Source organism: Hirundo rustica, chromosome 6 (genome assembly GCF_015227805.2).
Source record: "Hirundo rustica isolate bHirRus1 chromosome 6, bHirRus1.pri.v3, whole genome shotgun sequence".
Lineage (NCBI taxonomy): Eukaryota > Metazoa > Chordata > Aves > Passeriformes > Hirundinidae > Hirundo > Hirundo rustica.
Window position 1 is genome coordinate 11,894,666 of NC_053455.1, and position 21,462 is coordinate 11,916,127.

The following is a 21,462-nucleotide window of genomic DNA, read 5'->3' on the forward strand; positions in this document are numbered from 1 at the left end:
CTCGGAAATTGTTTTAAATATGTTGGTAAGAGGTCATATCTCAAAGTAATAAGTACTAGCTCCATTTTCTTTTCTACTATGTACCTTGGTTTACTAGACTGTGTTTTCTTGGGCTACTGAGAGCATGCTGCACACAAAAAAGTAGTGAATGTTACAAAGTGGAATCAGTACAGAAAGAGTGGACGTCTGTGACTTGAACACTGGAGAAAGACTATCAGACCTGTCTTGCTATCTCCTTCCTCTTTGATGCTGGGCAAGCTGCAGAAACCTCACTGTGCTGCTTTTCTGGAGGTTTTTACCTGATCTGAGTGCCTCTGGAGGGAGGAGGTCAAGAAGCTGTTGGGTCCTTGATATTCTCAGGTAAAAGTTAGTATAGAAATGCCAATATTAGTTTCTAGTTATAAATAACAAGTGTTAAATAATGCTGTGAAAATTGAAGTCACACTGGACACAGGGATACTTCTAATACTGTCTGTTTTCTTCCACTGCACTGGGAGGTTTAAACTAGGGATATTTATTTTATGCTGTATTCCAGTGAGAAAATACACTTGGTTAAAATACATCATGTAATACTAAATTATCTCCTTTCTTCAAAAGAATTTCAATGTCTTCACTATGATTTATGGGAGGAGAATCCAAATTATTAGCAATTTGTTTTGATCTGAACAGTGCTGAGTGCAAACTGTTAGCAATTTTCTATTCTATACAAGACAGATCTATCTCAGATATAGTCTTAGCAAAGGTGGTTTTATTTGATGTAGATAACACAGGTGGGTTAACCTGGTTATGTTTGTTCAAGGAACCAAGGAAAAAGCAGAAGTGCAAGGCAAACCTAGGCCTATTGCTTGAATTTCAAACTTGTACTGGAAATAACAAGGCTTAGCTTTTGTCTTTTTCTTTACAGTTTGTGTGAGCTGACATTTCTAATGTAATGCCATTGACTTCAGCGCATTAGTGAAAATGTTTCCCAGAGACTGTCTCCATAACCCGCAGGCAAAGCAGCTGAGTGCCAGCAAGGGCTGAACAATGAGTAGAAAAACCTTTTTTTTTCCTAGAAGTAGTGGAGCAATTCTTAGGGGAAAAAAGCAGCTTCTTAAATCCAGTCATAAATAAGCTAAGTCTTAATTACTTTAGACTTTAAGGATAACCTTCCTGTTCTTGCAGTCTACTCTTTGTCATCTTTAAGCCATACATAAAAGATAAGCCTTAAATTGACTTTACAAGTGCTTTTACAAACTTATGATGCAAACATATTGTTTAAAATAGATGCAGATTTGTTCTGCTAGATGTATTTCATTAGCTGAGAATTAATTTTGTTGTTCATCAAAGGGAAATATGCTGTAAGAGATGCAGTGCTGTGTTCCATTCTAGATAAGCAGGTGGATTATTTTGTAACAACAATTGAAGTCTGTTTTGAAAGTTCTAGAAAGGAAAGTGATAGGAAAACTGTTTAGTATTTGTTTGCTGAACAAGCACTGTTTTCAAGTCCTCTGTTGAATTCATACCAACATGCTTCTGAGATGGTAGTTTCTCAGAGGAGTCTTGATGAATTCCTGACTCTCTTGTAATTATGGTTCATGTCCCAGAGGTTATTTTAAAGGTCAAGACAAGGCATTTTTCAAAAGCACAGTGAAATGTTATCAGGCATTGTTTGTTACATTTTCCTCAATTTGCTCATTCTGTTCATCTCACTGTAATAAAAATGTAGGTAAAAGTCTGTATCAAACTTCTTTTGTTTTACTTTTTTATTATTTTTTTTAAAACCTTAATTTACCCTTACTCTGGTTTTGACCTCTCTTCGTACCTTTTTAGGTGTTGTCATCTGATGTAGCTGGTCCTTGTTCTGAAATACTGAAATGGAATACTTCAAAACCCATTTCAGTACTTCAAAAAAGAAACCCCTTCCAGGTGGAGTTCAGACTGCTCCCCGACTGAGCTAGCAAGGGTCAGTTGTCCAGAGATGACCCGGTCACAAGCCAGACTGGATGTTGCATGTCCCTGTGCACAGCAGCCTGCTTTGGGATGGGGGAAGGTCAATGAGACCTGTTTACAGTGACACCTCGGGAGGTTTGGTGTAAAACTGCTGCTCAAGTGGAAACACAGTGCTCACAATTTCTGTGCAAAAGCACAGATTCCTGAATAGCTTCCCACAGGCTTCCACAATCACCAAGAGGAATGCTAAAACCTACCTGGATATTCATGAGCATGGTCAGTGCAAACAGGAACTGTCAGCAACATGGAACCTGATCCTGAGAGTGACTTCTAAGAGGTTTTTTCTCAAGGCCACCAACTTTGTTGGTGATTTATAAGAAATTATTTATATAACAAGCTTTAGTCCATATAGCAAAGTAAGCCCAGCATCAGCACAGCATATGTGGTACCTTCTTTCTGTTGGCTGGCCTTCAGCTAGCTGAGTTATCAAAATAAATAGTTCTGTGATCATTAGAGTAGCTAAAAGTCAAGATAATACAAATCACAAAATAAAGCAGTCATGTGCTGAAAACCAGAAGCCGAACACCCAGCTTGGGGTGTGTGTAGTGAAGTACATAATATGTGTCCTGTCAGTAAACAGAAATTGGTTCAAATTGATGTGCCTGTGTTTACAGTACTCACACAGTCAGTTCCTGTACCTGTTGCTGTTTGTATCAGCTGCAAGTTCTTCCTCAGGTTGTCACCCACACACTGTGTAGATGTTTTTCCCATTAAAAGGTTCTGAATAGGATGGATTGCAAAGCCGTTACCTTCCTGAAATAAGCTGCCTGGAGATAGAATTTGCCTCTCGTGTAGCATTTGTTCAGACCACGTGAAAGGATGCATATATGTGGTGCTGAATACCCCCAGGCTTAGAGTAATGCGCTGGCTTCTGCAGTTATTCCCACTCGGATTTACAATTCCTCTGTAATTCCTCTCCCTTGGAATCAGCTGTATTTCAGTTACACCTACAGGAGGAGACATTTTTAGTTATCTGAGTACATGAGCAACTGGAAAAGATGAGCTATTTAATATTCAATCCTTGGGCTGACCATGGATGGTATCAGTGCTGCCTAACAATAAATGGTTGTTTAGTCTGTTTTGCAGGCATTCTTTCACTGTCTCAGTTCAGAGAATAATGCCTGAGGACAAGGTTGGCTGAGAACAACATGGCATAAAGGAGTATGATTCCAAACATCCAGACAGAGCAGGGATGAATCACTGCCCAGTTAAACACATCCCTTACAGAAGGAGGTGAGGGTAGTAGACTCTTAAGAGGAATTCCAGACCTCAAGGACGTAATTAAATCTTCTGTTTTAAGGACTTTCTGACTCCAGTCAGTGTAGTAAAACCATGCCATCGACTGGTGCCAGTGGCAGTTGACAGAAGGGTCCTAAATATGAGAACTCCTTTTGAAATACACTGTTCCCCTTTCCCCCCAATTAATGCATTTTTAGCAGAGTCTGAGAGGTTGGACCCAAAATGCTTCAAGTGTCATCATCCAGGGATTAAACCAGAAGTACACACGTGGCCCCTGAGGCAGGATAAGCAAACTGACATTTCCGGGTTTCGGGATTTTCCCTCTGAAGCAATAGCACGGGCATTGGTTTTTCAACTGACTTTTCCACGAAAAAAAAAGCAGGAAAAAGTAATGAAAAATAGTAGCAGGAAGATGAGAAAGAAGTAATAGAAAAGTCTGAAATTCTTTCAAAATGCACCTTTGGCAAAATACATTTGGCTGCTCCAAACAGCACCGTTTACAGGGAGAAGAGCATGCACTTTAAAAAGCTGGGAGTCTTGATCGTGCTCTGCAACATTGCAACTCTCCTCTAACCCCGCCAGCACAGATTTTATGGCAGCCTTTCCTTCACGGAGAAAAGAGGCTTTGCAGCTATTCCTGCCCTCGCTGCAGGAGGAGAACAGATTGGCTCCAAAGCTGTGCCCAGCTGGGAGAGCCATTCCTCAGTGGCCTGCGGAGAGGCTGATGCTGCACAGGGCTCGCAGAAACCAGGGGCCTGCGGGGACCTGGCATCGCTGCAGCCAGAGCATAGCGCAGCTCTGAACAGGCCACAGTGTCTGCCACTCATCAGAGAGCAGCGGGGAAAAGAAAGGACATTCCTGCTCCGGCTGCTGCCAAGGGGATATAATCGGAGAGTGCTTTGAGGGAACTACTGCTGGGAAGTTGCAGCCTGAAGCACCAGTGAGTCACAGTGCAGATGTAACATGTAAAGAGCACGCGCTGGAGAGTGTTAAATCTTACACAAACTCCCCCCGGCTCTTCCTTTGGGTGTGAGGATCATTTTCTGTGCCAGTAGGAAAAAAAAAAAAAAAAATAAAAGATTACTTGATTTACCAAAACTCCATTTCAGAAAAACAACTTATTAGAACATAAAAATTCGCGAATGTTTCAAGGGCCTAAGGAGCAGCTACAGTCTAAATGCTTTAATGAGATAAAAGAGAGGTTTTATATGAAGCCAAGGCTCCCTGATGAGTTTGTAGTCCTATAAGAATAAAACAAAGCCATCAATTGTCAGCTTTGGGCTGAAATGTCCATGCTTCTTATGCTGTCCATCAATTCAACAGTTGTTTGTGGATGTTGTCTTACCAAAATAAATAAATAAATAAAGTACTCTTTGGATAGAGTGGAACAAGCTATTTTTTGTTTATATAATGATCTGTAAATCTCAGCACACCTTCATATGTTACAAAGACTACCATGTTCACGGGAAAGGCACGAATGCAGTTTAAACCCAGTCCTTTGAAAAGCACTTTTGCCCCCTCCTTCCTCACACTTTCCCTCACACAGTGGACCAGGCCTTTGTACTTGTGCTGGTCCGATTCGTCTGTCTGCATGCGTGATTTGATGACATCCATGGGAGTAGCTAATCCCCAGGCCAGGACTCCAGCAGAACCACCGGAAAGCAGCACGACGAGGAAACCTGCGGGAGAGAGAGAAGGCAGAAGGGCAGCTCACCTGTGTCTCCTTCAGCTACAGCCACCTCAGATTTGACAACAAACTTTCATGCTTTTTGGGAGTTATTTAGTGTAGCTTTTGCAGTTGTGTGTTTCCCGTGACATCAGAGAATTTTTGCACACGTGATACTTTGAACAGCTTGTGAACTAGATGTGGTACAGCCTGAGAGCACTCACACCCTCTTCAGAGGACGGATTTAATTTTTATAATTCTCAGGGAGATGCTCTTTTGCTGAATCTTACCTATTCAATCTTTTCTCAAAGTGGATAGTTGCTTTTTGGAGCCAAATCCCAGCTAAGAACCTGAAGTGTCTTTACCTTCTCTGCCTGGACTTCATATGGACTGACCCTTGTCTGAGCTCCGTGTCGGCTCCCAGGAGCTTTGCCCGTGTTTAATTCCTAGTTATCCTGTTTTCACATTAACAGGATTTCATATCCACATTTGAGGCATCAGAGTGTGTGGTAAAAACCCCTCCTGCAGGAGGAAGAGGAGCTGCTTAGGGACCACGTGGGGCCAGTGAAGCCCTCACATGCAGGGCTGGCACCAGCACATGCAGAGCAATGTGGATGCAATCCTCGTGAGGATCTGGGTGATGTTTTATAGGTTCTGGGTGATGTTTGCCCAGAGCCTGGCTTCCCTCTTAGTCTGGGACTCAATAAGCCATTTTTGCAGGTAATGCCAGACACTTTCCAATACCTACCTGGTTTATTTCTCCCGTCTGGTGTGAGCCAGTCGCACAGAGCAGAATAGGAAAGGAAATATATTGCAGAAGCAGAGCAATCCCTGCAGAGCAATGCAGAACAGCCCTTGTAGAGACCCCCAAAACCTTCCTCCTTGATGATAACCTTCAGACAGTGCAGAGACCCTCGGTACTTTGGCTTGGAAACAGGCTGATGTGTGATGGAAGGGTGTGGGTTCCTCTGAGTCTGCATCCGAACTTTAGCCACCTCGCTGGGGTTTGTCAACACAACCTGCAGCACCGGAGAATGGCATTTTAACCTTCACAGTCAAACAGAGTTTTGATCTCCCTCCCGAAAATTCTTGTCTCCCAAGCTGTAATATTGTGTGCGAGTTCCAGCAAGCTCCGGCCTCCTCCCCTCCGCCTGTGCTGTTCCACCCAGCAGCAGCAGGACACGCGTGTGAGCTGCACTGGGCGGAGAGGAAAGCAAGGCAGAAATCAACACAGGATATTAAATACCTGTAACTACTTGCTAAACTAGCTGGGCGTGGAAAGGGGATGTCCTCAGCCACAGGGAAGCATACATCAAGGCTCTCGTTTGTATCCGTATTTGAACCAAGACCACCCAGACTATAAAAAGTTATCCCACGTTGAGTCACTGACTGCTAGGAAACACCTAGAAACCTGCCCACCTGGACTGGGCATTGTGACCGGGCACACATTGCTGCCCAGCATGCCGTCGGTGTGATGGGACGAGCCCCACCACACTCACAGCACCTGTGGGCTCGTCTGCTTGTGGGAAACTGCTCCTGGACGCACCTCACCTCCCTGTCCGAGGATCCTGCACGCTTGCCAGGCAGCATCACTTCTCAGTGGTGCCCGGCTGAGTTTTAAGCCTGGCAAGGCAGCGCTGTGCTCTGCCCATTCCTGCAGCGATGCCTGCGCAGCTGCTGGGAAAGCACCGACCTGCGCTTTAACTCAGAGTTCTGTCTTCCTTACATAAACACGCCATCGCGGCCCCGTGGGGAGTTTGCTGCCTGCGCTGTTTTTCCTTCCTTGTTCTGCGTTTGCTGCCAAGGTCTGTGTCATTTTAATGGCACGTTCTTAAGCGTTCTGGCGCTCCGAGGCAAATCCAGCAGGAGCTGCCCGGCAGGACCCGGCCACGCCACGGAGCCGACCGGCGAAGGGGCAGCGTGGGCCGAGCACGACCTCCCCTGCAAAAACAAACCCACCACACTTGGCGCAGGCTCCCCTGCGGCCTCCCGGACCGAAACAACCCGCCCTGCTCTTCCAGCCGCCTGCGCTTGTGAACAAAATCCCTCGTTGTTGACCTACCCGGGCAGCGCCGGCTGCAGCTCCAGCGAGGGAAACATCCAGCCGGGAGGGCTCGGCCTCTGCGGCCCCGTACCGCAGCTTGCAGATGGCCCCGAGGGCGTTTCGGTACGTGCCGAAGGAAACAGAGGAGACCACCGACACTGCGAGGACTGATGCGGTCACACCTTTGTAAAATCCCCGGAGCTCGTGGGAAACAGAGGAGAAAGGCGAGCTTTAAGGGCGGATGGCATGGGAAAGCATCTGCTCAAAGGCACCGGCTGTACATTGCCGAGTCAAAACTCATCCCCACCTTACAGCTCATCAGCAAAGCTCCATTTCACCCTGACCCCTCTCCCAACAGATGCTTGTGTGCGACCAGTGCCCATCCTCCCCAAAATGACAGAGGCAGCTCTGCCTCTGAAACAAGGCATCCGCGACTGGTATCAGCAGCTCTGATGAGAGGCACTTACCTTTTCTGTCCTGTATGTTTCCTGAACACAGTGCCAAAATCCTTTGTAGTGGTTCTCAGTCTGAATTCTCACCTAGGAATACAGGGACAACTTTAAAATGCAGATGTCATATTAAAAATAAATAAAACAACAAATGCCATAGCAGCAAACCAGATAAGTAACCATAAAATAATGTCACCAAACGATTTGTTGTTGTTGTTAGGGACAAACACAGCCAAATGCAGTGGGATATGGAGATGTAATGCAGATAAAATATTATCATGGGACTATTTTTTCTGAAAAGGAGGGGGAAAACAAAAGGGCCTCTTTGTTTTTGTTCTATAGTCAAGAAATAAAGTTCCAACAGGTACCTTTACTGTATCCAGTGGATAACCCACGGCTGTGCTTAGACCACCTGAAACAGAGGATATGTTGGAGATGGTTAACAGCACACGTCACAACAGACAATTTCACCCATCACAGGACAGCGGGGAATAGCAGAAAACAGCTCCAGAGCCCAGCCGTGCCTGGCACCAGACTTCTCGAGCTCCAGTAATGACTTCTGAGCCAAGAATGACAGAGAAAAATGCAGATTTCTCTGTGGGACCAAGACTCACTCAGAGGAGGAAACAGAGCATGGGAAACTTATCAGGGAGGAACAAGAGGGAGCAAGATGGGACAGGGAGGACACTGAGAGCGCTGCCCCACGAAGGGTGAAGGGAGGATGCTGCGCTGTATTTGGTTCCCCTCTCAGCTCAGGTACTGAAGCATCCTCACGTGAGGTGCAGAGCATCCCCACTCACACCGTCTGGAGCAGCTCTGGTTTTCAGGCTCGGCGGGGTTTGGGGGCAGGGAGGGATCAGCGCTGGGAGTGTCCAGAGGCAGCGGCTGCAGAGCTCGCCCAGCACGGCCAGCTGAGCATCACCGCCCCCGGCACCGTGACAGCGCATCCAGCCCCCGGGGCCAGCGGCAATCCTCTAGCAACACCCACGCTCGCTCCCAGAGCCTTAAAATAGCCGCTGGATATGCATTAATCCTCTGAGACAAAGCTACTGCCTTAACGGCAAGTAAGGAGGGCTAAAGAGCTCCGAGGAGGATTTCTCTCTGTTGCAATAATAAATAGATGTCACCTCACTGCATTTCTCAGCTCCGAGCCAAGTGTTGGCAGGTAATAAAGGTGCTGACCGGCAAAATCCCTCCCAGTACATCACCTGCCAAGTCACCTGTGAGGAAATCAGGCTGGAGAACAATGGTGCTGTGTCCACGTGAGTTATTTAGACAGAGATCAAGTTGATAGAAATGCTGGATGAGCCCATCAGCAGCCAGGCAATCAGAGATACAGTGCACATCTGGTGGCTCAGCTGTTGGAAACTGCATCTCACTGAGTTCTTCTTTAAAAAAGAAAAAATAAAACCCAAGCTACTTAAAAATGTGTTAGTTGGTGTGTGCATGTCCACTTACGATTACATGGCTGCTTGAGAGCTCTGGAAAGCTCTCCCATGTTCTGGAGAAAAGCAGGAGCTGCTGTTGAGAGTCACCAGGAGACAATCCCAGAGTGCATTACTCAGAGGAAAACAACCAACAGCATCTTTCTTGTACAAAACTGAAGTTTGTTCTTCAAAAACACCTATCAAATCTGACACCAGATAAACAGAAATGAAGGGGGGAAAGGGGCCTAGATGGAAAAGAGACAATAATGGGAGAGGGCAAAGAGAGTACGCAGGCAATAATATGACTTGAAGAAGCAATGGCTTTGGTCCAAGCAGAGAGTGACAATGCACAAAGTCATCTGGGGACACCTGTGCCCTCCCAGGTTCCCGGCCATCGGCCAGAGTAAACACGGACACTGCCAGCCAGGGAAGAGCAGCACAAAAGTCAATGCCAGGATGACAGTGCTGACCTCACATTGCAGCCCAAGCACCCCATCTCAGCTGGGAGGTTTTGACACATCTCGTCGTTGTCAGAATTCCTGAACCTTCGAGGAGATGGGCATGGGCTGACCAGATGCTGGGGGCACGGGGGCACCATACACAGCTAGGTCCTGGCTCACTCCACTGGATAACAAAGGTAGGAGCTTTGGCTCATGCAGATCATATACCAAGGATGATTTGGGCCAGTGTTTGACAAGAACTGAGCTCCCTTCTGGAGAAATACCCCTGTTCACACATTAAGATACAAAGACAGCAGCCCGGTATTGTCGTTAGAGGACACGGAAAGAATTATACTCACACAGTCAAGTTCAGGGCAAAAAGAAGGGAAGTTTATTTACTTGACCTCGCTTATATAGATTCTGGACAATGACCAGGGACTGGAGAATAAGGTTGCCACCTCTCCACCTCACTGGCCAGACTAGAAGTCTATCAATTGTCCCTCCTCAGAGAGGAAAGCAAAAACAATCCCTTTGTTTATGTTACAATCCGTGAGAAGATTCCACTGCAAAAATGCAAACAAATCAGAAGGCAAAAACTCAGGGCAACACGGTGTGTTGCCCAAAACAGACTGTTTCAGACCTAAAGGATCCTGATCAACTTGGTTCCAGTAAGGACCAAACATCTCCACCATAAAACCCCATAAATTTTTCACTGCTCCCAGCAAAGATATGAGTCCCCGAAACCTCCAAATAACCTAACCTGTCACGAACTGTGTACTTAGGGGCACAAACCACTCCAAGCAGTTGTCAGAGCTGAGGAGCTCAGCCAGGTCTATCAAAGGCTGAGGAATGAGGGCTCTGCACACTGTCACACGATATAAATAGCCTGGGACTAAGATAGCATGACCCACACATGCCCTGTTTGCGCAGCAAAATCAAAGAAGGCCGGCAATGAGCAGTGGGCATACAGGAGAGGGTTCCTGTGGGAGTCCTGCTGAGTAACACTACATCAGATGTGACAAAAATAAATAGCAAAACCAGAGTAATTACCTTTTTTCTTTTTGTTTTAGTGAGACATTTTTAATGCCTCTTTTATCTGAGATATTCCCAGGTGTTGAGCAGAGGTTGCAGCACCCTCTACACACACAGAGTGCACAAAATGGATCACTCACAGTCTCTACACAAGTCAGGTCACTCTGACCAAGCAACTTAAATAAGGAGAGATTCTGGTGGGGTGGCAATCACCAGGGAGCCAATGGCAGCTGTACAGAGCCCACCAGGCTGCATTGTCCATGCACTGGATGGGTAGACAGCAACTTTCAAAAGCCTTTGTTTTGTGCAGAGCTGGGAACATCAGTGCCCCATACCCTAAGCAAGCTGAACTTCACTCAGTAACATGACCCTAGCAGGAGCTGCTTTAGCTGTAAGGAGAAGACAGCACGTTCCTCCTGTATGTGGGATTATTTTATCTGCCCTTGGACTGCATGTAACCTCCCAGCTGTGGAAGAGCCCAGCCACGCTGCAAACCCTGCTGCTCTACCACCACTGGGTGAACCTCACCTGTGCCTCCCCGCATCTTTACTCCTGATGTAAGAGTCAAGTCATCCTGCAGTCATCAGCAGCCCCATCATCAATCCCCGTCCCCTGCCATGGCCCAGGCTGCTGCTGTAGCAGGGCTAGAAAGCATGCATGGGATCACAGGACAATTCAAAAATTCCCGAGTTGGAAGGGACCTCAGGAGGTCTCTAGTCCAACCTCCTGCTCAGTTTTACTGGCCAGGAAGGACTGCTTCCTAAAACATCTGGTCACATTTGCTGATTATAGAAAGTCTCCACAGTTACTAAGCGTGTTCCTCTCATGTTTTTTCTGTCTGGAGCCATAGCAGATCACTGTTTCTTGGGCTGAAGATGCTGAGTTTATCTCACTGCCACAGAATCCATTGCCCAGAAGCGATGCACAGTATTTTTGCAGCTGCCTGAGGCAGCCAGAGGCTGGAATTCAAATGGGCGCAATGTCTGCTGTTTTTCAGAGGTACTTAAGTCATGCTTTCTCCAAGACACTCTGAAAATAGATCTAGGTCACAAGAATGTAATTTACTAAACAGAAACTTTTATTTTTTATGTTGCCTCAACTTGCTTGATGCTTTTTAGCTGGGTTCAAAGACTCCTTTGGAACATGAAAAGTGCTTCAGCTCTAGCAAACATAAACCCCAAAACAAGCTCAGCGCCCAAACCATCCCAATTCTTGCAGGATAGATGTCCAACCCCAGGAGCTGTCCCATCTGAGGGGAAGGATAGTGGCCCTGTAGCCCTGCCCAGGTACCTCCCACGTGTCTGTGGGCAAGTCCCCACCTCTGTCAGCCAGTGAGAAGTTGCAGTATGCCTCCTAGAAAAGCTCCGAGATGGACATAGAGGACAGGATGGAAAATCCTGCTCTCTGACACACTGAGGTCAGTAAAACGCCTTACAACAAGCAAAGACTTTTCTGGTCCCAGCTGGATCTCCACAGCCTGCACCCCCTCAGGCTGAGCCCGTGCCCAGGGCTTACACGGGATATTCTTGCTGCATGGCTGCAAGAACACGATGCTGGAGCCTGGACAGGGGATCACAGCACAAACCCTGGCTTTGCGTGGGAGCCAGGGCAGAAAGCCAAGGTGAATGACCATGTTCAAACTGTTTTCAGTTCTCCATGTTCCCTTGCAAAAGAAGTTTGTCCTTAAGTGACCTATCTCAAACTGTGCTAAAAAAGCAACGGAATCCAAGCAATAAATGCCCCATGATGAACACGAAGTCTGAGAGGAGGTTTGGTTAATCCTTCTGGGATGGACTTCCCATTGCCAGCCCTAGGACAGGGCTTCCTTCTCCACGGGGTGCTCTGAAGTCAGAAAGGAAACAGGAGGAGAAAGACAGGCTATCATGGTGGGGCTGGTTATATCCTCCTCTCCCATGAAGGGTCTCCCAGCAGCCCAGGAAGACCAACACCCCAAGCAGAGGCACAACAGGCACCAGGTCTGGATGCTGCTGAGATGCCAAACCTCGACCCACTTGCACATATTGGGTGATGAGCAAGTAACAGGCAGGGTAAGACTCAGCATGGTCCTTCCCAGGACAAACACAACTGCAGCAGGGCCACAGGCTGCTCCTGGTGACGGAAAATGCCAAATTTCAGCGGATGTCAGTGAGACCTGTCATGCAGGCTTGGGCTGGATGTCTCAGCCACCTGATAGGTTTACCTGACCTTTCTGTCAATGACCCAAAGGCTTTTCTCGTGGTATTTATTGGTATATATTGTCTTGTATACTCCACTAAATCTAATGAGATTTCAGCAAAGAACTGAGACTGATGGGTACGTTTTGCCGTTTAAAACAAAGATGGGTTTGAGCAGTACATGCTCTAAAAATGTCTACAATTTAATCACACTTCTCTCCTGTTACTTTTTTTGCATACAGCTAACCTACTTTCTCTCAGTTCAAAGCCTGCTGCGTAGCTCGCCTGCACTGAGATCACCATCACAACTGCAAATGCGTCTTAACCTAAGGTAATGCAAAGGTCATTCATCCAGGCGTTCCAAATGCAGTAAGAACACAGTGCTTCCTCCCCTGCTGTCTCCCAAATCACATCCTCAGCCCCCCAGAATCACCATCCCAGCAGCCTGCTGGGACCCCTAGATGCCAGACACGTGAGGGTTTCGCTGTCAGGGCTATACAAGCCGGTTTGTGTCTGCACAAAACCTATTACACTCTGTCTCTTCCTATTAGAGTTTTACCTTGTCCCACTGCAGTCAGACTCGAGGAGATCGCAGCCAGTGACCCCAGCTGACCAAGCTGCAGCACAGCCTCTCCAGCAGCTCTGTGAAGCTGCTCTGATGACATTTCCCAATTAATGAGGAAGAACACACTTTTAACAAGCAGCCCCCATCGAGAGACTCTCAGCGCTGCTATTGAGACCGGCTCTTTAGCTGAACGAGAAGGAAACACAGCTATCTGCTTTTTCCAACAAGCTCTAATTCACGTATTTACCTCCAATGGCCCCGGCAATGAAATCCATCCAGAGCGCGGCTGCTGCCTTAATCACCCTGATGAGCGTTAGGGATGAGGATACAGGTTCGGTGTTCCCAGAGCCCTGCCGGTCCTTCGGAGACACCGGTTTGTAACGTGAATCACCTTCCTACAGTCTGCTCCTGCCTCTGGGGATGGTGAGCCTTGTGGGTGCTTGATGAATGTGTACGCTGGTGGCAGAGCTGGGAAGCCTGGAACTGCTCCAGGAACACAGTGAATAAGTAATCCCGTGGAGCCCTGAAATGCTGCGCCAAAGCTGCTGTTCCCAGCGCCCTTTTGCCTGGAAAGTCCTGTGGGGTGGTGACTCGCAGGGTAAGGCTGGCTGGGAAGGGGCCATCCCCTGCTGTACTTACAAGCCCCAGAAGACAGCTCTGCACTCTTGTTTGCCAGAGGACACTGTTGGTCTGTGCCACAGAGATGCTGCATTTGCAGCTATTTGCGGGATTCCTCCTGCCCCTATCCCAGCCCACTCTTTCTCCTTCTCGTGGACCACGCACCCTTTCCATTAATGAAAATTCCATCTGCTTTTACCAAGCCATTTTTCTTGATTTTCCTAAAGCATGAAGCTGACCCTAAACTTCTACATAGATCCCCATGGATCATTACCCACTCATTATGTATACGAATTGTGAACCCCAGAAATAATTCCAACCACATCCAGAGTGTTTGCCTCTATTTCAGACAGCAGCAGCACAGTTTTCCCAGCCCCTGGAGCAGATCTTTTTCATTTCTTGCTCAGACTCCTAACCCCCTTTCCAATGTCAGCTCCTTGTAGGGAGACCTGCTGATCAAGGGGAGCCAAGAGCTCAAGGAGATGTCACGTTGCCTGTTTTTGCCCAACAGTCCCGTTACCAATGGGTGCCTCATCTGCATGTGGGAGGTTAAGCTTTGCCCAGAGAGACCCTGGAAACTAAATTCCTGATACAACAAAGGGCTTGCCAAGCCGTGACCTGAATCGTACCCCTCTAGTAGAGGTTTTCCCGGGTGAGAGCCAAGGTACATTGGCAGCAAAGGGAGAAGAAAATTTCACGGCTGCTGCCCCATGGGTCAGCCTTGCAGGGGAGCGAGGACTTTAGTACCCAGTGCCATTTCCTGCACATTTCCAAGTACCTATTTCCCACTGAAGGGTGTGTTTATGTTCCAGTGACATATAGCACAGCTCTGTGTGAGGGCACAGAGTTTCTGGGAATTGAAAATTAAAGGATTTTTATTCACTTGCTTCCTGTGATTTCTTATGCATCCTCCCCTGAATGCTTTCTGTTCTGAAGAGAACAGATTATTCCAATTTAACATCATCATGCAAGGACAGCAAAAAACTTAAAACCAGGAGTAAAATATTATCTAGAGAGGTAGCAATGTAGCTGCAAAAACACCCTGGGTTATTTAGTAGCTCTTCCATGTTATATCTGGTGTCCCAACAGGAGTTATTTACGGTTCATCAACAGTGCATGCCATGTGCAGGGAAATCTGCTGTTTCCTCTTCACCCCTCATACGATTCTGCTGCTGTCCTTGCAGGATCCCTCCAGCAGCAGAACCAGGTATGGGCCCTGTTGTGTCAGTGACACATGGGGACAAGGACACAGTCCCCTCTGGAGGGGCAGCCTGGGGGCTCATGGCAGGGGGAAATTTTCTACACGTTGCAGTGACTGGTGCCGTATCAGCAAGAAAATAGAGGCTGGCTGGCATTTTGCACTGGCTGACTAAGGCATCAGAGATAATTAGATTTGCTTTCCATGAAATATCAAAAGACCAAACAAAATTTCTACCTTCTTTAGCTGAGCTGAACAGCTCAAAGGGAATCTTCCTCATGGAATCTTATGAGACTGTAAAAGAAAAAAAAACAACCCAACCCCCTTCCTTTTGTGCGAGAAAATTAATCCTTTGTTTATTTTTTTAACCTTCATTCACGCCAATGCTTCTAGCAAAATGTTAGTTGCTTTATATAGCAGGAATCTGACTCCATAACCTTTTGATCGCTTCAATGGGGCATACCAGGAGAGGTCAGGTTTTCCATTTGACTAGGATTGCTTTGCAAACAGAGGTCATTCAGAGGGTTTCCATATGAAAGAAGAATATTTTGGGGCTTGAACCATTTCACCTTGCCCCATGAAGGTATCACTAGGGCAGCCAGCTCTGGTGGAACGCACGCACACAGCTACTTCAGGGACTTCTGCCTCAACCAGGGCTCAGCAGAGTAACATGAGCCTCAAGCAAACACAGTCACCACTACAGTTCTCTCTGCTCCTGGTGTGCCGTCAGGACTCAGGGGAAAATAGGATCCGCTGCCATGCTCAGCCTGGCCACCACGTCTACTTCATACCTTGCTGAAGGAGCTTCCACCTCCATCCTCTCTTCCCTAGATTTCAGAGATATACCAGCCTCATTTATTTACCAGAACCAGGTCCCTCAGTGTCAATAGAGGCAGTAAAAAAAAAATCCTTCCCAAAGAAATCTTGAGTTATCAGGCATTTCTCTAAGGTGAAATACAAATTGTTCCTGTCCCACTTTGACACAGTGTCCAAGGACTGCAGATCCAGAGGTTGCTGCTGGTGTAGCTTGCAAATAAACACCATGGACCACATCTGTGCGGGGAGGAGAGAAAGTGTCTAGTCCCAGCCTAGGTGGTCTTCTCAAAGCAAGCCCTAGGAAATCACCCACAAAACATGTTTTGAGCCTCCACAATGGTTAGCATTTCACGAGAAATAACTCACAACTTTTTTCCTCCAGCAGCAAACTGTTCAGGAGTTATTTGTTCAAAACGGGCCAATTTCACAGGGGGTTTTGAGAAAGCAGAGCGTGGAAGGTGCTGTCGGACAAAGCTACAGGTCTGACTATATGAAGCAATCTGCAGGAAATCATGAAACCGAGTGATAAAAAGTGAGGAAGGCCCTAATTTTGCCCAGTGTGTGATGGATGAAACACTCCATTTGCTTCACAGGAGGAGGCAGCTCTCTGCCAACCCAGGCAGAGAGAACTGCTCCATGGCAAAGGGGCAGAGGGTCTAGAGGACTGATACAAGTGATGGAGCAAAAGGAAAGGTGGGGAGGGAGCCTTTACATAGGCAATCAGTGTTAAATAGCATCATGTAGGTGAGACAAAAGAGCAGGGGCCTCCTTTTACCATCTTATTCCACATCTCACTCACAGGATGTTACCAACTCCATCCGTCCTCCAAAGCCTGTCCTCTTTCGACTCTGCCACCAGCTGCCAGCTCATCCAGACAGATTTGCTGAGAAAATGCTCCATCCTCACTTCCTGCCTCAGCATGTTGCATTTTCTATCCCACCTGCACTGTGCAATGCCGCACTCACGTGCACATCCATTAATCCCTGTCCAATTTATTTTGGAAAAATCCTTGACTGGAGAGGCTGTTCAAACAGCCTTACCCCGCTACGTCACCGGGCTGTTTGCACATTGCGGAACAGGAAAGAGTGACACCAGCAGTGCTGAGCTGGCAGAGCCTGGCACTTGGCTGGCGTGGCGGGGGTGGAATGGGGGGTGGAACCTCCTGGCTCCAGCTGTGCTACAGATTTTCGAATCAAAGCGGCTCGTTGTCCTTTATCTCAGGTACTAAAGAAAAACCAATAATTCCGAGGAGTCAAGAACTCACGGCAGGAATCTCGCAGCAGAACAAAAAAGGAAACCACTCTGAGCATTGGGAACTGCATCAGGTATAAGTGATACGTGATTTCACCTCTGGAAAGCTGAAATAAGGTTGTAATGTTTCTACACACATTCGCAAGGGGAGGGAAAATAGTGCATTTCCGAGAAGACCGAAGATGATTGCAGTAATTTAAGAAGTCACAGATTTTCTGGCTTCAGGCAAGTCATTCAATCTCCCTATGACTAATCTTCTCATCAGCATGACTGGTGTGTCGACTGCAAGGATCTAGACACTTCTCGGAGAGCCACACGTCTCTGTTCAGGAGTAAATAATGGGAAAAGGTGGAAGTAATATTAGCACCCACCCTGCACAAACACCCCTGTGAAATTATGTATATATTGAAATTTTAAAGTGTTACATATGCCTTTCCCCAAAATCATAGAATCACACAATCATAGAATGGTTTGAGCTGCAAGGAACCCTAAAGATCACCTAGTTCCAGCCCTCCTGCTGCAGACAAGGACACTTTACACTAGACTGGATTGCTCAGACCTCCATCCAGCCTGGCCTTGAACACTCCCAGGGCTGGGGCACCCACAACTTCTCTGGGCAACCTGTGCCGGTGCCTCATCACTCTCACAGCAAAGAACTTCATCCTAATGCTTAATCTAAACCTACTCTCTTTCTGTTTGAGTCCCTTCCCCCGTGGCCTGTTGCCACGTGTCCTCGTTAAAAGTCCCTCTCCCTCTTTCTTGCGGGCTCTCTTCGCTCCTGGAAGGCTCTGATTACATCACCCTGAGCTGCACAGTAAGAAAGAGGAAGTTTGACAGTGCACCACCGCAGCAAGCTCTCAGAAAGGATTTTATGCCAGCCTACATTGCTAGCACTGCAGAAGAACTCCTTGCTGTAATGGAGGGAGGGGATGTCAGGACTGTTATTGAGTTTCTGACAGCTTTTTGAGCTGCTTTCCAATCTCTTGCACATTTTCTGTACTTTAATGAACAGAAGATGTAGTCAGTGACTTGGCAGCAGGTTTGGAGAGCCAGGAGCAGAGGGAGGCACTCACCTTCCTGGACTGCTTTTCCCAACCACCAAGCAATAAAGCACTCTTTATTTCATGATGATGTTAATGTGCAAGCTTCTACCTTTCCAGAAGTACCTCGGGTGTTAGACAGTAAAACACAGCTGTTGTTGTTGGAACAGTGACAAGCTCCAAATCTATTTGTTGATGTTGTGGGTGCACTATCAGTGCTCTCTCCAGAGTCTGCGTCCCTGTATCTTTTTCTGCAAAATTCCCAAACTCTATCTCCTGGAGATCTCTGCTTTACACCAGTGAAAAATCTAGGAGATGCTATATTATGGACTAGCCTTTATAACTAGCTGGTTTTATATGAATTTAACAACCTCAAAGCTACTTGGAAATTAGAAAGAAAACTGAGCTGTAGAACTGTAAAGCATTATTGTCTGGGACTTTGACATCACCTCCTAAAGTCACATGGGAAAGAGTTACTTAACTGAAAAACCTGGCACCAATGAGTTCAGAAAACAGAACTTTTTTCTAAATGCCAGCATTATTATTAGCTTATGTTGAGCGGGTATATATACAAAGGAATTTTATCTTGCAGAAATAGAAAACAACTGAAACTACAATGAATTAATTAAAGTCTTCAAGCAAAAGCAAAATATGTCCCTTAAAAATACTTCTACAAAACAAGTTTAATGCTGGAGAAGAGCCCCATGTTGTTTGTTGGGGGCGGGGGGGGTGGGGGAAGGAAGCAAAGAGCCTCTTTTACCCATTCTGACTTGATCAATACTAATTCAGGGATCTCTGCCATAAACCTTTGCAAGCACTGTGCACTGTCCTAGTGCAGGTATTGACCTATTTCGGCAGCAAGTCTTCAGTCCTGTGACTCCAACATTAACCTGACTTCTTCCAGGCCCAGCCTGGAAGAAAATTAAAGTCCAAGCCTGAAGTTTCTGTAGCTTTTTCAGGAGCACTCTCAGCCTTAACAAAGAGGACTCAGACACGAGTACTGACAGTACCAGGCTCTGGGTATCATAGGAAGCACAGTTTCACTTATCACCTGTCATCTGTTCAGGACACATAGGAGTGTCCACAGCCCAGAGTTCATGGGAAGTTTCTGTAGAAGCACAATGGTCATCCTGCCAAGCCAGTTCTTTCGGTTTACAAGAAACGGGTGCCTTTACTATAAGGCTATTGCAACAAACATTCCACATGACAACTGGGAGCCCACAAATGACCCAGCAGGAAGTTGCCTTGAAGGCAGGCCAACATATTAAACAATTGTCCAACACCAACCTTAGTGGCTGCGTGTCTACTCCGTTAAAGAGCCTAGCATTTAGATTTATCTGGACGCATGGTCTCCCACTCACTGACTTTGCATGTGAATACAACTTGTACCAGAGGATTTCAAATACATGATGTTGAAAGTATATTTTTATACCTGTTGGCAGTGAAAAGCCATTAGCCTCGCAGAAAGGTTCCTGTAAGAACAGGGTAACTTAAAAACAAAGCCATGAGGCAAGCAAAGAAGCTGTCCTCCTAGTTCTGCCTCCTGTTTCCCAAGGCCAAATCAGTATTACCAGTTTCCTTATCTATAAAATAGGCATAATTGCACCTTTTTACCTCACAGAAACAGCCTGAGGCTTAGGTTATATTTTCTGCAAATTCAGACTGGAAAAATGCTATAAAGATGCCAGTTACTGAGCTTTTATCTTCCTTTCCTGAATGATTTCCCAACAGTTTTTGCTCACTGTCACCAGTCACAAGTGTATTTGCTGAGTGACTGAGTAACGTGCAGAGGGTAAAACTGCTGTGCTGATGGTCATTAGCTCAGGTAGCTGGACTCAGTGCCAGCTCTCTTATCTCAGTGTGGCTCTTCATGGCATCTTCAAACTGTGATGCTAAATAGCATTTGGGTTCTGCTGGAGACCTGCTCTCAGTGTCACTGGTTGCATGTGCTTGCAAAGTCTGGTCTTCTCCAAGGAAGACCAGCAGTGAGGAAACCTGCTCCACCTGCAGCAAAAAGGAGAGAACATAGTCCTCATAATACCTCAAGTACTTTGCACTCAAGTCTTTGCCCAAATACACATTTAAAAAATGATTGTAATTTCTTAGCCATCATAGTATTATCACAGGCCAGAGACAAAGATGGGAGCTCTGATAAGAGAAGACTCAGCACAGGCTTGTGTAGGTCTGCCCTCTCTGAGCCTTCTTGCTGACCAGAAAAATGACAGAAAAGGAGAAGACTCAGAAGCTGGGTTAACAAAACCCGAAGTATGTATGATCTTTGGAAACAAAGACAATGCCAAGAGAAGTACTTTTTGGACTAATGCCTATAGGCAGCTTTTCCTGATTTTCTGTCTGTTCATTTCCCAAATGCTTCCAGGGAAGCACTGAGGGATTTTGTATTTCGAACAAAGCACAAGACAACTGACCATGAACAGGGGTAGATTCCTCCTCATAACAAACATAGATGTTGTGGATTGTTTAGTGTGCAGGTTACAGTTCTTTCTCCAACACACCAGTAACCCAAACTAATCCACATACACGTGTAGCAGAGGCTGAGACCAACAGCAGAAGGTGCATGTCAGAACTTGGCCACTTCTGCTTAATTTGGAGAGGGGCAGGCTTTCCAGAAGGTGTGTATTCCCAGTAATAAAAATATTTCCATTTTACCAGGACAAAGCATGGAAAGTTGGAGCTAGACCAAACTTTTCAGGGCATCTTACAACTTAGGTCATACTAAGCCACTCGTGTTCCCCAGCACCTCTGCCTCTGCTTCTCACAAGCTCAGCATTTCAGATACTAGCCAAGGCATTTTTTGCCTACCATGATTTCCCTGGAAACAGAGGAGGCCTTGCATGCTGGGACCCTGACCAGGACATTTTGGGGGATCACAAAGCCTCTACCCATCAGCAGATCTGTAAGCAAGGCAGCTCTGTTTCAGCAGCACTCAGCTCTTGTACAACTGCATCCGTTACAGTTCATGCTTTGAAACACCAGTCTTATCAAGGGATTTTATCAGGTTGGGAAGTTTCAACACTTGATATACAGTACCTTTGAAGCCAGTGGGATAATGACGTCAGAGAATACCCTAAAGGTCATTAAGTTAATGGATAATAAAGCCATCTAGTCCCCTGAGAATTATGCCTTAGCTGCTCTGTCTTCAAGTACAGCTGCATCCAGAGGATCTGGAGTATCCCACTGACCTGACTCAATAACATAGCATTGAGCGTGACAGTGCGAACAACAAGCAGGGCAGCAAACACAAGAGTGTTTAGGAAAACAAGGAAAATGGACCTGAATCCACACAAAGGTACCCTGTGAATTCACCTGGAGAAGTTTATTTTTCAGGTGAAGTGGTGCTTCTTTACACCAGCTCGGTGCCTGCTTGTTTCTATGTACATTGTGTCCCAGTGTTTCTCTCACTTCACTATTTGGATTTCTTTTTCACTGCTTGGATGCCAACCATTCTGCAAAGCACTTGATCATCATCAAGCCTGGTTGCACTGGACTGCAG

General features: G+C 46.5%; 1 protein-coding gene across 2 annotated transcripts; it reads right to left on the reverse strand.

The window, feature by feature from the left end:
* Positions 1 to 4,349: 4,349 nt before the first annotated feature.
* Positions 4,350 to 13,480, reverse strand: SLC25A47 (solute carrier family 25 member 47). Of its 2 annotated transcripts, XM_040068404.2 has the most exons (6): positions 13,276 to 13,480; positions 7,759 to 7,802; positions 7,409 to 7,480; positions 6,960 to 7,142; positions 5,646 to 5,916; positions 4,350 to 4,910 (listed from the first exon to the last, which is right to left on the reverse strand). In XM_040068404.2, exons 1-6 carry the CDS (start codon positions 13,301 to 13,303, stop codon positions 4,624 to 4,626), a joined length of 885 nt encoding a protein of 294 aa, XP_039924338.1. In that variant the 5' UTR covers positions 13,304 to 13,480; the 3' UTR covers positions 4,350 to 4,623. The 2 variants fall into 2 exon arrangements, with proteins under 2 accessions (XP_039924338.1, XP_039924339.1); XM_040068405.2 differs by lacking the exons at positions 6,960 to 7,142; positions 7,409 to 7,480; positions 7,759 to 7,802; positions 13,276 to 13,480 and adding an exon at positions 6,624 to 6,823.
* Between the last annotated feature and the right edge of the window lie 7,982 nt (positions 13,481 to 21,462).